We start from the raw sequence: 16,034 nt of genomic DNA on the forward strand, positions 1-16,034 counted from the left end.
CTTTCTGTCTGAAACTCACACAAACAGACAGCGCTAAATTAATGAGCGTTTTGGATTCTATGAAAATGAGGAGCTGTTGCGGTGATCACCAAGAGAGAACACAACAGTCAGAGTCAGTCGCTTCCTTTAAATCACAACTCAAAACACACTTTTATTGTCCCGCAGTCACAGTTTTATTATCTGTCATGTTAGTTGTGCTCATGTTTTAGTATTTTATTCGTGTATTATGTTGTTACTATATTATTGTTCGTGTTTTTTGTAAAGATAAGTGTCATTCTGATGCTTTAAAGTGTGATGTGTGTTCAGAGATGTTCTTCTGAATTACGTTTTTGTTTGTTTTCCATCATGTCGAGCCTCTCTAAAATTCTTATCGCTCTGTTCCCCACTGACTTTTGGCATCAACAATGTTTCAACATGTTTTTACCTCACAAAGCTACAGCTCACTGAGCATTTTCACCATTTTGGTGGTAGTTTAACGACATACGGCACATGAACCGAGCGAGTTTAGCAGCTCTTCATCAGCGGCACCTACAGCCTCGCAGCAGGAGTCTGCTCTTCTGCTCTACTCCAAATCCTCATCTTTAGGAATTTTAGACAAAGTGTTGGAGCTTATTTTGTCTGTTTTCACATCCAGGTTTGTGGGAAAAAGGCATCTCAGCTCGCGAGTAAAACAAAGGCAGTAGTGTGGGAGCAGGTGCGGTGACTCACGAGTGAACGTGAGATCTTTAAAGTCACTTAAATCCCATTTCTTCCCTATTCTGACGCTCAGTTAGAACTTCAGTGGGTTGTTTTTACCATGTCGACATGTCAAAGTTTAGTTTAGTCAAGAAACAAGAATGTTTTATCTGTCCTCTCAGTGTTTCTCATCCAAATTTAATGTGTGTCCAACTAAAGTAAAAATGCAGCACAAATTATGTTCCTCTCAATTCCTGTATAAAATGTGTTGTGTTCAAATCAACTTTTTTTTGGACATTTTTTTTTAATCAAGGTCATTTTAAACAGTCATAAAGAGAGTTGACCAAAATAAAAACTCATAAAGGTCAATTTTGTAGAGGCTCTTCATCAACAGATGGTGTTTGCCCAGGAAGATAAATTAAAAGTCCTTCACATGCTCAGTAAAATGTCAACATCTACAACTCTGTGAAATCCATACAGCAATCCATAGATGTGCTTATGGAGATCATGTGATATGATGAAAAGCTCCACAAAAAGAATTGCCCGCACAAGTCACATCATCAATATAAGCAAAATATGTCATCATCCACTTTGTTCGTGCAAGACTCCAGAGTCTGCAGCTGTGAACTTCACCCTGATCTCCTGAGGCTTTTGACGAGTAACACTGGATTTTGCACATTAAGTTCCCGCTCTTCTGTTCACTTACTGAGTATATCACGTACGGTAGAGTTGTTTTTAATTTTATACTTTTACTTATGTTTACTTAACTTTGCATTAAGCAACAGTAACAAAGTGTAATTTCCCTGCAGGCACCAATCATTTCCTGACTTTGTTTCTGAGCATTAGAACCACATGTTCTTTAGTCTGGCTTCCAGCTGCAGAGTTAATTTGATTTGTCTGCTAATGTTGTCTGAGTATAAAATCTCACACTGAGCGCGTAGCACTGAGCCCGCAGCTTCACGGCACAATCTCAAATGATCAGCCGATCAATAATTAGAAATGAGTTGATTTAAGTATAATAAAATGGCTTTTTTCTTGCCCTTTCCCCACGGTGTTATCAGAATAGAATAGACTAAAAAAAGGAAGCCTCCTTTATTAGTCCAACTACAGTGGCGTGCTGTTGCACCTCTCTAACCCTTTCAGTTTGAAAACCTGTGCACTTGGTCTACTTTTATCCAGGTAGTCCAGGACTGGGTTGTCATATGCCAGCTGTGTCTTCACCTGGGGGGACTCCTTCCCCGAGGTGGCAGATGTTGTCTGAGGTGAAATATGCTCCTCATCCTCCTCTCGCTGCCTCGCTTTGCATGTAAAGCTGCAGCGGACAGTTGCTGTGGTGATCAGGTGGTCGAGTGGTTTGAGAGAGTGCATCCACTGAGGCAGGAAGTCCCAACTCTGCAGCACGGAGGGCAAGTGTCGGGGGCTGTGGTTCTGCAACATATTCACCATGGCGATAAAAATCGTCACGCCCAGGAAGGGAGTCCCAACGCCAGCCATCACCCGCCAGCCGGCCAGCGAGAGACCCATCACCAGGGAGGGAAGGAGCAAGAAGCAAAGGAGTAGGTACAAGACTGCAAACCAGCGGTACTTGGCAGTGCGGTTACCCAAGACACGAGCCATTCTTATTGGCAGTCGCATGAAGGGGAGAGGGTACCACAGCAGAATGCCAAAGACGTTGAAGAAGAAGTGACACAGAGCGATCTAGAAACAGGGAGAGTGTGAAAGACAGATGATACAAGCGTGATTTCATTTGATAATGTTGTCAGTGACAAAATATAGAGTTGATCTTTCCGCCCTTACAGTGTGATGATTGACTGTGTATGCAAAGTGGAGGTGGTCTTCCGGTTTGCAATATCAGCTTGGATGGACCGGCCACATCATCTTGCATGCCCAACACACATCTCCCTAAACAAATCCTGCATTCCCAGCTGCCAGTGGGAGGCCAGTGAAACATTGGCGGGAAAAAGAAATGCTTTTAAGGTCAGCATCTATGCCGACCTAAAGACGTTCCACATCACACTGGACAACTGGGAGTACATTGCACTGGACAGGTGCTTATGGAGTGAAGCCGTGCAAGAAGGAGCACAAGTAGAGGACAGTCAGACTCGCTTCGCTTGGTGAAATGTGGATTTTTTCAGGCTTCGTGATGATCAAATCATGGAATTGAAGAGAGCTGGTCACTACCGCAAAGCTCCATAAAACCCATCTTCCCTGAAACCATCAAGGGATTTTGCTTGCCTTTTTTTTTTGCACACTTTGATGCGTTGTTTTGATTCTTTTACTTCTGTTTAGTAGATTTTTACTTTTGATGCAACACCCTTGCGCCCGGCTTCATCATTTGTTACAGTCAATGAGCCACATCATAACAACAGTCATACACATATACAAAAAAACAATAACTATAATAAAGGTTGTCACAAAACTGTACGTATAAACTCACTAATAAGAAGAATGAACACTAGGATGCTGCTGCTCCACGTTCCCTTATGTGGCATGTTAGAGTGGTGAGCACCAAAATGACCATTTATATCCATATCATCACTCAAAACCCACTCACTCTAAGCTGGAAATTAAGATCCAAAAGAATTACTTATCTACATTGATATACTGTAATTGCAGCATTTAATTTCAAACTACTTTGTCTTAAGTGAATATGGGCTTTGCTGTCATGGCTCATGGACACATAATCGCCTGCTGCTGGCAGCATTCGTCAGTGAAACGCTGCAGGCTCACCCTCAGAATTAGCGCTAAGTGTCTTGGTATCTGATGGAGCTGGACTGATGTTCACAGAATGTTCCTTCATCAGCAGTGATGCAGCTATTGTTTTGTTTATTACCTCCACCAAAGATGTTTTTACTCCTGCAAGTCAGTGTGTTTGTCTGCTTGTGAGCAGCGCAATTCATAAATGACATTGATGACATTTTCTGGGATGTAGGACATTGGTGAATGGATAATTTTTGCTAGATTTTGGTGGTGATCCAGATTTAGTTTTTTTAACCAACACAATTTTTGTGCAACAATGTGCTGATACAGTGGCATACTAAGTGGCCTCGATGGCGGTTTGCACTGTGTGAGTGCTTAATTATGCAACATCACTCACTTCCCTCCAAAGTTCTTCCAAAGTTCTTTTTTATAGTTTATTCATAAGTTATTGAGTCCCTGTCTACACCCGTCCTCCTCTCTGAGAGGCAAATCAGTAGAAATATGCAGTATTTATCAGCTTTTCTTCTGTTATTTATCAGCACTTTCACTTCCTGATTAACCACCAGCCTACCTGTAAGGCCGCAGCCAGCTTTTTGCCAGGACTGGCCAGTGCCGCCAGCAGCGCCGTGGCAGTGGTGCCAATGTTGGATCCGAGTGTGAGAGGATAGGCCCGCTCCAAACTGATCACGCCAACACCTGAGAGCGATGACAGAAACATGGCACGTCAGTGGAAACAAGGCAATAATTACGGTTAACCAAGGACAGTAATAGCTCTTGACACCACTTTTCTGTCACGTTTGCACCATGTTCACCACAAGAGCTGACGACTAGTGTGTCAGCACAGATAAACTCATTATTCCAGTAAATTTCTCAAAAATCTGACAAATGACAAATCTTTGAGCAGTTATAGGAACCCCACGTGAAAAACATGGAAGCTATTAACCAGTCGTTCCAACTATTTCAACTATCCATCTCAAACGTACAATGTTTGGTACGCAGTGCTTTAATTAAACAAAATCCAATATTTAGAAAAGCAGCAGTGCAATTACTGAGGCTGAAATAATACTTTGCCAGAGAAGATGACTGATGATTGTTCCATGAAGGGCTGCAAGACAGCAACTCACAACCAGTTCTGCTGCAGCGTAGCATCTACATATGTAATCAGAATAACTTCAATTATTTAAAGGTGATTGTTCTTTTATTTGTTTGTTTTGGAAACAAGGTAAGAGTGAGGACTGTTTGGAAATCCTGCTCTGCTTATTTTGTCTCTTGCCTTTTAGCTTTACTTCAATGCAGCTAATTATTCCCGTTGAGAATGAGAAATGATCCCCCTCTCACATTTATCACTGTGTAGCAGGCTGATGACTCTGATTCTACAATGCTTCATTTAGCCCGCAGCACAAAGTGCTGGTTATGTAACCTGCTCTTACAAACGTCACAAGACTCAAATCACTAGAAATAAGTCGGATTATGTCCTTATTTGGCTCCATCCAGCTGGCGAGTGAGCTATTAGTCAACAAAAAAAGAAAACTTTTAGTAATTTTCAATTTTTGCTTTGCATGAGAACACAGAGACATTTCTGTCAGACAGCTCACATTTAAACATGTTTAACACAGCAAAAAAAAATGTTAGTTTGGTATGCTGCGATCGCATCACTCTTGGCAGCGCTATGAAAAGTAAAGAGCAAATATCTTTGAAACCTGCTGGCATGCTGGTGGAGCTGAAATGAGGGAGCAAATGGAATGACGGGGGGTGTTGCAGTTCAAACCGGGCACTAAATTGGAACGGTGTGTTTAACATGTGTGAGGAGGTTTCTCAGTCATCCACGTCATTGTCATCTTCAGGAGTTCACTGTTGGCAACTGGACTTGCTTTAGTTGAGTCAAAGCATTACGTGTAAATGACCTTTAATATGCCACAGCGTATTTTCATAATGTTTTGTTTCTATAGTTATTTATTTCATAAGTAATCTCTTTGAAAGATTAACTTGTTTCCTTTATTTTACCGTAACTTCCTGTTTTTAGGTTGGTGCTTTTATTTTGATACAGTGTAACCGGAAGAAGGGAAAAAAAAGACGAATCTGCAGCTAGTCAAGCGTTTGCACGGCACAAACGGGTCTATTAAAAGTTAAAAACATTAAGAAACGTCTACTTATAAGTTTGTTTAGCACCTGGCTGATAAGGGCACAAGCTCTTACGGTGTGTTCAGAGTGTGTTATCAAGGTTGAGGTGGAGCAACGTTACCTTCTGTTCAGCACAAACATAAACACCTATGAACCATCAGTTAAAGAGTTCGACCGTTATGTTTTTAACTTTACTCTATAGCAAGTCCATTTGTCCACAGCAAACTCATGAAGGTCTGCAGTTGATATGGAGAGTGAGCAGTGAGGCGAGTCACGTGTGTGCAGAGCAGCTCCAGCCGACTGGTCGAAGCCGCTCGCATTAAACACGCGACTAAAACACTCAGTTAACCTTTGGTCTGTTCATTTATCGCTGAAGCAGAAAATGTGGCAGTGGCCATGAAAACAACAGCCCAGTGCTACATGAGCTTCACATACTAGTTAATCCAGGAATGATGGACAGAGAACATTAATAAGTGTTGTTTTTTTTAATCATTTCCTGTATAACGACATAGATCATATTCAGAGTCCAGACAATTAACATGACAGATATCCAGCTGTGCAGCCGCCTCATCCAGACTGATACTCAGACAGAGTCGAGTTTTAAAGACATTGTGGAGGACAATGTCCCCAAAGGTCTCATAACAAATAAAACAAATGAGACAGTGCTGCAGAGTCAGGATGTCTTCATATCAGTCCAAACTTTAAACTGCGGGCAAATGATGGCCAACACAAAATCAAGTTAGCCAACGAGAGACGGTCGACCCGGCTCAGTTTACGGATCTCTGGTGAGAATAATTGTTTGAACAGACTAGAGCAGGGGTGTCAAACTCATTTTTGTTCAGGGGCCACATACAGCACAATGTGATCTCAAGTGGGCCGGACCAGTAAAATAATAGCATAATAACCTATGACCAACAAGAACTTCATTTTTACAAAACATGACATTTCTTGAGAAATATAAGTGCAATTTCAACAATATCATGCCTAAATTTACTATTTACACATCACACTGGATCTATAAAGGCACAAACATTTAGTCACAGGTATCTGGAAGTGAAAAATATTGCATTTGACATTACGTTTAGATTGTAATCGTAGTGTGAAATTTCAACAAATTCATCCTGTGGGCCGGATTGGACCCTCTGGTGGGCCGGTTCTGGCCCCCGGGCCGTATGTTTGACACCCCTGGACTAGAGCATGATTATCACTGATCTCTGTGAAGCATACATGTTAAATGAGTGGTGGCATCGTGTGAGATATGCTTTACGTTTTTGATGTGGAGGGTATTTGAAGCTATTTGTAATAACATAATCACATTATATGGACAGATAGTGATAGTGCTCTTACAACTCAAAAGCCTTTTACACTTTAGTTTTATTCACCCACGATAATAGATATGGAGGATGCACTTTTTGTTTTGTTTTGTTTTTATTTGCTTTTATGTCATACGTAAATAAAAACCTTGTGTTTCATATGTGCTGCTACCTGTCTTGGCCAGGACTTACATAAAAAAAATAAAAAAATAAAAACATATCGTATGTCATACTACTCACCTACGAGGGGAGTCATGGCTGAGGTGAAGACAGAGCTGCTCTGGACCACAAATGTCACTCCTGCACCCACAAACATAGCCATGTATCCCGCCAGCCACCCAAAGGGATAAGGCAGGTCTGTTGAGATAAATAACGCACTGACTTACAGCATGTAAAGACAAGGCTGGAAGCTCAAGCAGCTCATTTCATGCCCACCCATGTTGATGACTTGATGTATGGTCTTTGCGACATGGCCTTTGAGAAGAGAGTTGAGCAGCTTGACCAGAAGCAGCAGACAGGTGCAGAGGACAACCAGGGAGGCTGTGAGGAGGATCAGCCCCACCGTCAGGTCTGACAGTGAGGTGGAAGCAAATAAATGCTGACCTACACAAGGGAAGAACCAGCAGTTATCAGAACGTCAGCCCACAGACAGCAGACAGTCAGAGTGATTTAATCACAGGACCATTACGGAAAAGAAAAAGGCACCACAAGAACTACATCACGATAGTAAAGAGGGTGGGAGTTTAAACTCACACTTCACAGATGACTGGGACAAGTAATGTGCAAGGTCACAGTATTCTGTGCTCACGTTCTGAAAGAAAGAAGGGAGGGAGGGAGGAAGGACGGAAGGCAGGGAGGAAGGAAGAAAGGAAGCTGTGATGAAAATTGGCAGCAGAGACAGGCAGTTTGGCACCAGCCTAAGACACACTGTGTCTGCATGTGGAAGAGACAGAGATGGAGACGAGTCATTACCTTAACAACATCAGACTGGCACCATTCTTTCACCAGACTCCTGTTCCTCATGTCCTCATTTCCCATGGCAATTCCCATGATCACACATGTGTCCAGCTGAAAGTAAAAAAGATCGAAGCTTATAACCAGAGACAAATGTGAAGCAGGAGTTTCGTCAGCAGATTGCTAAGCTACTATACCTCGCAACTTTGCATATATGGATTTGTCAAGTTTTCTGCTTCTCGATTTAAACCAGATTGAGGCCGGGGTAGGAGAAAGCAGCCTTCTCATGTCTAACCACCCACCCACACATCCGTCAGCTAAAATTACAGCTGTCATTGGACAATTTTAGCACCGAACTTGCTCAAAAACACCAGTTAAAATTGACACAGAGACTCAAACTGCATTTTAAAGGCAAAAAGCAGCATTCTCAACAGATACACAAGACATGGAAACAAATGACGTGTTTCCACTAGCACGACTCTACTCGCCTCAGCACGGCGCGGTTATTATTTCGCTTTTCCATAAGTACCTGCTGGAATGTCTAAAATCTCACCCTTTAACAGATGAGTCTGGTGTATTTAGCGACAGCACTGCTGTGCTGACAGCTGGTGATCACAAACCCTGCTGCTGTATTCATGGAGGAAGTACTGGACAAATCTTTTTAATTAACTGATTCTAATGATTCAGTACTTTTAAAACAACTGCTTTAAAAGTCACTAGTTTGCGTGTGTCACATATAAAATTAAGTCACGGCAGTTTCATGCAGTTGCTGTGATGACCCCGCCCCATGCTGAGGAGGTGCTATATTGTAATGGAAAACCACCCAAACTGTGTAGAGGCGAGCCGAGGAGGTACTATATAGTGGGAAAACATATAGATATAGTGGATTTGCTAGTTTGCCTTATTATTATTATAGAGTAGGACACTCACACATAATCAGAAAAGTGACCTGAAACTACTGAATAGGACCATTAACTGATGTAAAGTCACCCCCTGGTGGATATTCAATATATTCTTACTTCCTGCTTAGCTTCAATTGAACAACTGGGAGACCACGTCCATTTTTTTTACATGTCCGTCGTCAATAAGTTATGATTGAACAATCGCTGTTCAGTGGAGGGGTTATTATTAAATGACTGTGACAAGAATAGATGTACCTGTATAATGAGCCCAGTGACTGGCTCCGTGATGACCTTGAGCAGCTCAGGCGCATCCTCACCAGGCTGTAGCTGGAAGCTGGTGACCAGCAGGTGGGACAGACGGGTCATGACCCCGCTCACCACCTCCAGCGGCAACAGCACCAGGACGGACAACCAGTTAAAGCAGTCGTGGATCGTCGCACCGGCAAACGCACTGCAGTGGGGTCACAATCATTGTGTGCGGTGAGGTCAGCCATCAGCGTGATCAACTACTCTGAATGATTGCTCGGTAATCTGCTTTTCGTGGCTTAACTTTCCTGGGATACGTGTGATGTAATAAGCATTTTAGTCTTGACTGAATGCGTTCGTCGTCTGGCGTGGAAGATTAATAAATGATATTTATTTTACCACACAGATTAGATAATGTTGCCATCTGTTCCGTGAAATATGGTGTGCGAAAAATGTGAATTGGTGAATTTATTATCTCTGTTAGAGAAATTACACTCTAATGGAGGCCAAGGTAGTGTCTGCAAATAGCTGTTAATGCTTTTTCTTCACCCTCCTCTGCTTTCCCCTCTGCACTTTTACCACTTTTGTCCTTTTTGTTCTTCCATCTTCTCAATCATCCTCTTCACCGTTTCATTTCATTCGCTCGCCGGTGCTGCCCTGCACCTTCTCCACTCATCCTCCGCCTCGTTTCTTCACTCACCGCTGGAACTCGGTCCTCTCCGCCGCTTGCATCATGGCCACTATGGTGTTTGTGACTGACGTCCCAATGTTGGACCCCATAATGACTGGAACGGCCGACCTCACGTCTAATACTGTTGTGATTATAGAGTTGAACAAGACAGACGCTGTGAACTGTGAACAGAAACGCATCGTGCAGATAATATGACCTTACACTTTTCACAATGCATCATGGGTTTTAAAGGAACTTAAAGGTTGACTGTACTTTGCAGGTGAGGCACATTAGCCTTTAAGTGATTTTACAGTTCCGCCCATTATGCACACAATTACAGATAGACTTTACTTAGTTACAATTTAAGGCATTTCTATGATAATTGCCTATCATTTCCCTCTTTAGCCTCTCACTGAAAAGCTTTGGAAGCAGAGGGGCGACGCCGGCATACTGATTCACTTCAGCCACACTAAAAAATGTAACATCTGCATAGATGGGTCATCACCTCTCTGTGTGGTCTAATGAGGCATAATCATTTGTAGGCTGACTGAGATGGTGGGAGACTATGGTGTTTAAAATAGCTTGATTTAATTATCTCTCTTATACTAAATGATAGTTTTTTGTTTTTTCTTTTAAAGATACAAAGAGACAATTTTTTTTGTTTCTTTTTTTGTTAAGAATGATATTATCTTCAGTAAGATATTTACTGTTATTTGGTGTCAGAACCACAATGGCGCTCATGCGTGGTCACATGTTTATGATCCTTTTTTAAAAGGAGCCCCATCTTTAAATTCACCATTTTTGCTTCTATACACTTGACAATATACAAAACTAATACTTCAATCCTTTCACTGATATGTTCCTTTATGCTAAGCAGCAAATCAAATAGCATCATTTACTGTATCCTCCAAAGGGAAACGCAGATATAATTGCGCTGGGATCCACAAACATAATCAAAATATGTATGTGTTTTCACCACAGATGTACCATGGGAGTTTTCTGTTGTTCCTGGTTTATTGTTTATTGTTATACAGGGATTCTGTAGGCTTGTAACACACGTCTAAGCCTAAATGAGGCTGTAACGCTGACTTTTTTCTGCGTCAGATTTGTGTTTAAAACTCGTGCTACCATGGCGACACACACACAGACACACACTTTCCTATACTCACATCCAGAGGCCACCAGGCTGACGACAATAGAGGTGGAGGTCGATGAGCTCTGAACCAGCACAGTAACTAAGATCCCAACCACCAGGCCTGCCACAGGGTTAGACAGCACCGCATTGTCCTGGAAAATGCTCCCTGCTACTTTACCTGGTTAAAAATATGCCGCACGCACACACACACACACACACACACACACACCAATGACAGGGATGCCAGGAGCGATGTGAAGAAAAAAAACAAAACATGCAAACTACTCGTTTCCCCAAATCTAAAAAGGTCACCAGATGAAGCTTTGCAGTAAATTATACAGCAGAGCTCAGCGGGGACAGTGTAAACTGTAGTGAGTCACTTATTTGTCACACATCAGCGCACTGAGTCACTGTGACCCCGCTGAGGGCCAGGGCACCAAGGGTTAGAGTACTTACCTCCTGCTAACTGGAAGGCAGAGCTCAGCGTGTCCAGGGAACAAACAAAGAGGAAGAGGAGGACAAAGACGACAGGTATCTTGGACAGGCGGATGAGGAGCTGCGTGATCTGGTTTGAAGTCGCTGTTTTGGTCTGATCAGAGCTGTCTGTTCAAAACATCAACAGCGGGGTTGTATGTGATTTATGTGCCCTAAATCTGGAGTACGAGACTGACCAACAAACACTATTACCGCAGCAGCATACTTTGTTTTCGAGCGACAACAAGGGTTTGATTTTATTGCCCAGACCGTATGATTTCACCAGTTCTGTGTCATTTTAATCATGTCGCCATGTGGTTCTGTTGTTGTTGTTGTTATTTGCTTTTCTTTTAAGCAATTTAAACACATTGCTTTCCCACGAGTTGATTCCACTCTTACCTTTCTCGGTGTGGAGTGTGTCAGACTCTGGGAGTGAATTCAGCTTGTTTGAGTGGTGATTGGTGAGTCGGTCATGACCCTCAAAGCTGCTGCTGAGGTTGAGGGTTGAGCCGATGCCAGACTCCGTGTTCTCCTCCAGATGGGGTTTATGCTTTGAGAGAAGCTGAGAGCCGTGCAATCTCGTCTCTGATAACAGAAGAAACGTGCACACTGGAAAATATTTCAAAGGCATAACACATAATAAGAGTAATAACTCAGACTGAGAAATTACCATTGTTGATGAGCACTGTGTTCCCTTCAGGGGTCACTATAGTTATAGATCTAGAGGACATGGTGATTTGAATGCTGCGTGAAGACATGGAGAAAATTAATGTGGCAGGATGACACCATTGTGGAGGGAGTGGATGTGTTTATCAGCCACCTGCAGCAGTAAAAAGAAACCAAGTGAGACCGACACGTCTGTATGCGAGCCAGTCCGTCACCACCACGCCACTAAGATCAACAGACAAGCAATTACAAGAGAATAAAGGCGGCCCACACTGTTTGTAATTGGCACCTGTCCTTGATTTGAGGTCACATTGTGCACTTAAACCACATACTCTGTGAGGCATGATCTCGCCTCTCAGCAGACAAAGAAGAAGAAGGTCCTTGTCACGATCAATAAGGGAGCATCAGCATCCATGCAACTTCCTGCAGCTGCAAGTCATCTCCCAAAGGGACGATCCACTGTCAATAGAGCAGCAAATCCCCTAAGAGGTTTTCACACTTTTGTTTTTCTTTTTTTCTTTAAAAACCTTTTCATGTCAGCCTCTTTGACACATTTTGGGGACTCCAGTGGAGGAGGGAGTTCTAATGTTTCTCTTAAAAGCAAAAAGGGTGGAAGCAATAGATCAGTAATTACAGCCAGGCAAAATTACAGTAATTAGAGCCACTGCATCATTCTTATTCAGTATAGCATCCTACCCGCAGGTTGTGATGTTCACCAAGCATATGTTCACATACCATTTGGGGGTGTGAGACACGTCCCATAGACTGCAGATGAATAGAGTCTGAATGTTGTCCTCTAATCCACCTGCCTCACACGCATTTATTTGCTGCCTTCCTCTTTCCGTGCATGTGCTGCTTGTAAATGTGGCTTTTCTGTGATCATGACATGTTCTGTACATTTATATTCTATTTGTGTATGTCACCAAAATTGAGTTTTCCTCGATGTGGTCAAGTAAAAGCATTAATTAAGTATTTTGTCATCTGCCGTCAGTGAGTGCCAGCTAATTCACCCCACACTTCCAAAGGGATGTACGAGCTGTGGATAAAAGGCCAGAATTTAGAATCAGACAATTTCTGTAATAGTGATAGTTGCTTTTATCCCTTAGTGCTCACACGGCACAAGTCTGTGCCACAGGTGCACCCCTTGGTAAATTGCTGCAGGAATAACACACAACTCCTTATATGGACATCCTGGGGGTGGGGTTTATAAGTCACATCTTAAAAATGTGTTGTTTTTTTTGTCTTATGTGTTGTTGAGTCAAAGTTATGATTTTTTTTTTTTAACGTGAGTAGCGATAATTGTGCATCATTTTTTTCTTTTATTTTGTTCATAAAAACTGCGACGATTTTTTTTTATAAAGTTGGTGAAAATGAAAAAATATCCTTTTCATTAGATTGCCTATAGGTTGTGCTGAAAAAAAGGATATAAGACATTATATATATATATGTATATATATATATATACACATATATTATACTACTATACTACTACTATTGCACATTCATAGCCTCTATATATGTAATGGAAAAAGCAGCATAAATGCTCTGTGTTCTAAAGGATTAACTTGTGATATTGGCAGCAATTTATATATATGAGTATCTCTGTTTTCTGATGTCCGTTTGTTTGTAAAGCACATTTAAAACAACATTGCTGACCAAAGTGGTCAACAATAACAAAGCAAACATTTGAAAACAATCCCAAACCAAATGTGTAGTCGCAGATCATTCCACAATTATGGTATTTGGTCTATTTGATGAAGGCAGTGTAGTTTTATCTTACCTGTATCTGAAGTGTTGTGTGCAACCCTCTAAGGAGAGTGAACTCAAGTGTAAACCACCTATAAATAAGCTGCCAGGTGTGGAGGTGTTCCTCCTGACACCTCCACACCTTGCTGATTACCTTGCTCCTCCAGCAGACACCTCATGGTTAATCAATGACACAAAGCCTTAACTTAATGATGCATATGCTGTGCTGTGAAAGCACGTTGTGTATTAGGTGATGAATGATGTGTGTGTGCGCAACTGGCCGGTTTTCACCTGATTCAGGGCCCAGATAAAGATTCCAAGATGCTGGGGACTATTCGACGTGATTAATGACCCATTTCCACATGCATGAGCAGGAGAAAATGTGACATCTAGTGGGAAATGTTGGAAGAAAGCATTAGTTCTGCATTGCTCCACACGTCAATTCATATTTTTTATCACACACTGTCACCTGGCAAAGGTTAAAGCCAGGGTATTAAACGATCGTTTCTTCCACATGATAAGTCAGCTGAAGTATTTCAGACATGCACTGTGCAATCTGTTCAACTTGTGCTGGATGCTCAGGTACTTGGGTACTTGGCCAGGTTTGAGATTGAGCATGTTTGTGATTGGTAATGAGCTATCAGGGAGATTCTCTGACCTCCTCTTGACAAACACGCACACACACACACACTCTCTGCGCCGCTCACAGACGATCACCTTCTCATCACGGGAGAACGCTGTGATGGCCCGAGTAATGGAGTAATTGTTAATAATTAGACCAACAACCATTGTGCCATATCAGCAGGGCTCTCGGCCAAATCTGCCAAAGCTGCTGACCTCAGACTTACGCCACTGAACTCAGAAGTACAGAACTTAATAACCCCCTTGACAGAGTTGTTACTTTCCTAACGGTTATGAGAGGTGGGAGCCAGAGAGAGATAACGGCTCTGTTGTTGTGCAGACAGCTGGACCAGAGCCAAAGCTGCTGCTGTAAGTGGGAGCAAATAGAAGAATCCTCGAGATTTAAAGCAGCATTAAACTGAGGAAACAGAGACATATGTGCACATATGAACACGCAAATGTAATTACTTATTCACACACATGGTTCCAGAGCTCAAAACCCTGCATGCTGCTGCTATAATCCCATCTACAGATGTACTATTCATGAGGACGTCAATGCCACTATGCAGCCTGCAGGATAAACCAAACACAATCCACCGGGTCTACGGGAGCCACATCCCGTCACTCCAAACACCTGCCAATCAAACAATAATGTTGCATGTACGTGCAGATGCAGCACAAGTCCTGTTCCCTCCTTCGCTGGCCATTATCCCGCGTTAATCTTACACTGAGAATGCCAGACGATGCTTTCATTAAGCTCTCAATCCATGATTTAAATTAGAAAACTGTCATGTGCAGTCATGTGGCAGCTGATGCTGCAGGAGTCTGATTTAGAAAGGTTTATTTTGTATGGGTTGTTTCTAGCAGTAAAAACAGACATGTGTCCTCATTAATATGATCAGTAAAATCACAATAATGGAGACAGTGAATTGCAGTCTCTGGGATGCTGTGGTCTTAGAAATCAGGACATTTGAAGCAGTTCAGAATTCCCTTCTGAAGATATGTTTATATCATTATATGGTTTTATTAACTTGGTGTTTTTTAAAAAAATAAATAAAACATGTCTGACCTGCTGACAGTTTCATAAATCTGTCATCAGTCATCATCTACCGCTTTTATCCTCCACCAGAGGGTTGCGGGGGGTGCCGTGCCAATCTCAGCTACATCGGGCGATAGGCGGGGTACACCCTGGACAGTTCGCCAGTCCATCGCAGGGCCACACACAACTAGAGACAAACAACCATTCACTCTCACACTCACTCCTACGGTCAATTTAGAGTGTCCAATTCACCTAATCCCCACATTGCATGTTTTTGGACTGTGGGAGGAAGCCGGAGAACCCGGAGAGAACCCACGCAGTCATCCGGGGCTCGAACCCGGGTCTTCTCGCTACAAGGCAAGAGTGCTAACCACTACACCACTGTGTGGCCCTCTGTATCAATCTATTTTACTGAAATAAAACTAGGATGGAATGTTCTTACTATCTATCCAATATGGTGGGTTTGTCTCCTGAAGTGCATGCAAGAGTAGGCTAAAAAAAATCTTGATATAAAAGGTTGATGACTTATAAACGTCGAGGACAAAAGTTTTATCAATGAGGATGTAGCTTTCTCAGTTTGGTACAATAACCTCTGGGGGGCGCTACAGGGCAGAGTCTCACATCAACGTTGGCAGAGGGACTGAGAAAGTAATCAGTTCCTATAAGATATTGACAGATAAGCAATAAAGAAGTGGTTTGGATAGAGTATATATCCTAAATACTGAAGTGTTACTGCAGCTGCCGCAGGTGAAGCTTAACAATTTATGTGAAC

The 16,034-nt window shown here is 42.3% G+C and overlaps 1 protein-coding gene across 8 annotated transcripts; it reads right to left on the reverse strand.

The window, feature by feature from the left end:
• Window positions 1-853: 853 nt before the first annotated feature.
• Window positions 854-13,710, reverse strand: slc34a1b (solute carrier family 34 member 1b). Of its 8 annotated transcripts, none has more exons than XM_044039661.1 (15): window positions 13,637-13,710; window positions 12,189-12,315; window positions 12,011-12,081; window positions 11,861-11,934; window positions 11,590-11,775; window positions 11,173-11,319; window positions 10,751-10,894; window positions 9,612-9,723; window positions 8,921-9,116; window positions 7,782-7,877; window positions 7,563-7,620; window positions 7,245-7,412; window positions 7,050-7,166; window positions 3,947-4,071; window positions 854-2,373 (listed from the first exon to the last, which is right to left on the reverse strand). In XM_044039661.1, exons 2-15 carry the CDS (start codon window positions 12,198-12,200, stop codon window positions 1,780-1,782), a joined length of 2,100 nt encoding a protein of 699 aa, XP_043895596.1. In that variant the 5' UTR covers window positions 12,201-12,315; window positions 13,637-13,710; the 3' UTR covers window positions 854-1,779. The 8 variants fall into 8 exon arrangements, with proteins under 8 accessions (XP_043895596.1, XP_043895595.1, XP_043895601.1 ...); XM_044039660.1 differs by having other exon boundaries at window positions 12,189-12,892; XM_044039666.1 differs by lacking the exon at window positions 12,189-12,315 and having other exon boundaries at window positions 13,637-13,708.
• Between the last annotated feature and the right edge of the window lie 2,324 nt (window positions 13,711-16,034).

Source organism: Solea senegalensis, linkage group LG12, assembly GCF_019176455.1.
Source record: "Solea senegalensis isolate Sse05_10M linkage group LG12, IFAPA_SoseM_1, whole genome shotgun sequence".
Lineage (NCBI taxonomy): Eukaryota > Metazoa > Chordata > Actinopteri > Pleuronectiformes > Soleidae > Solea > Solea senegalensis.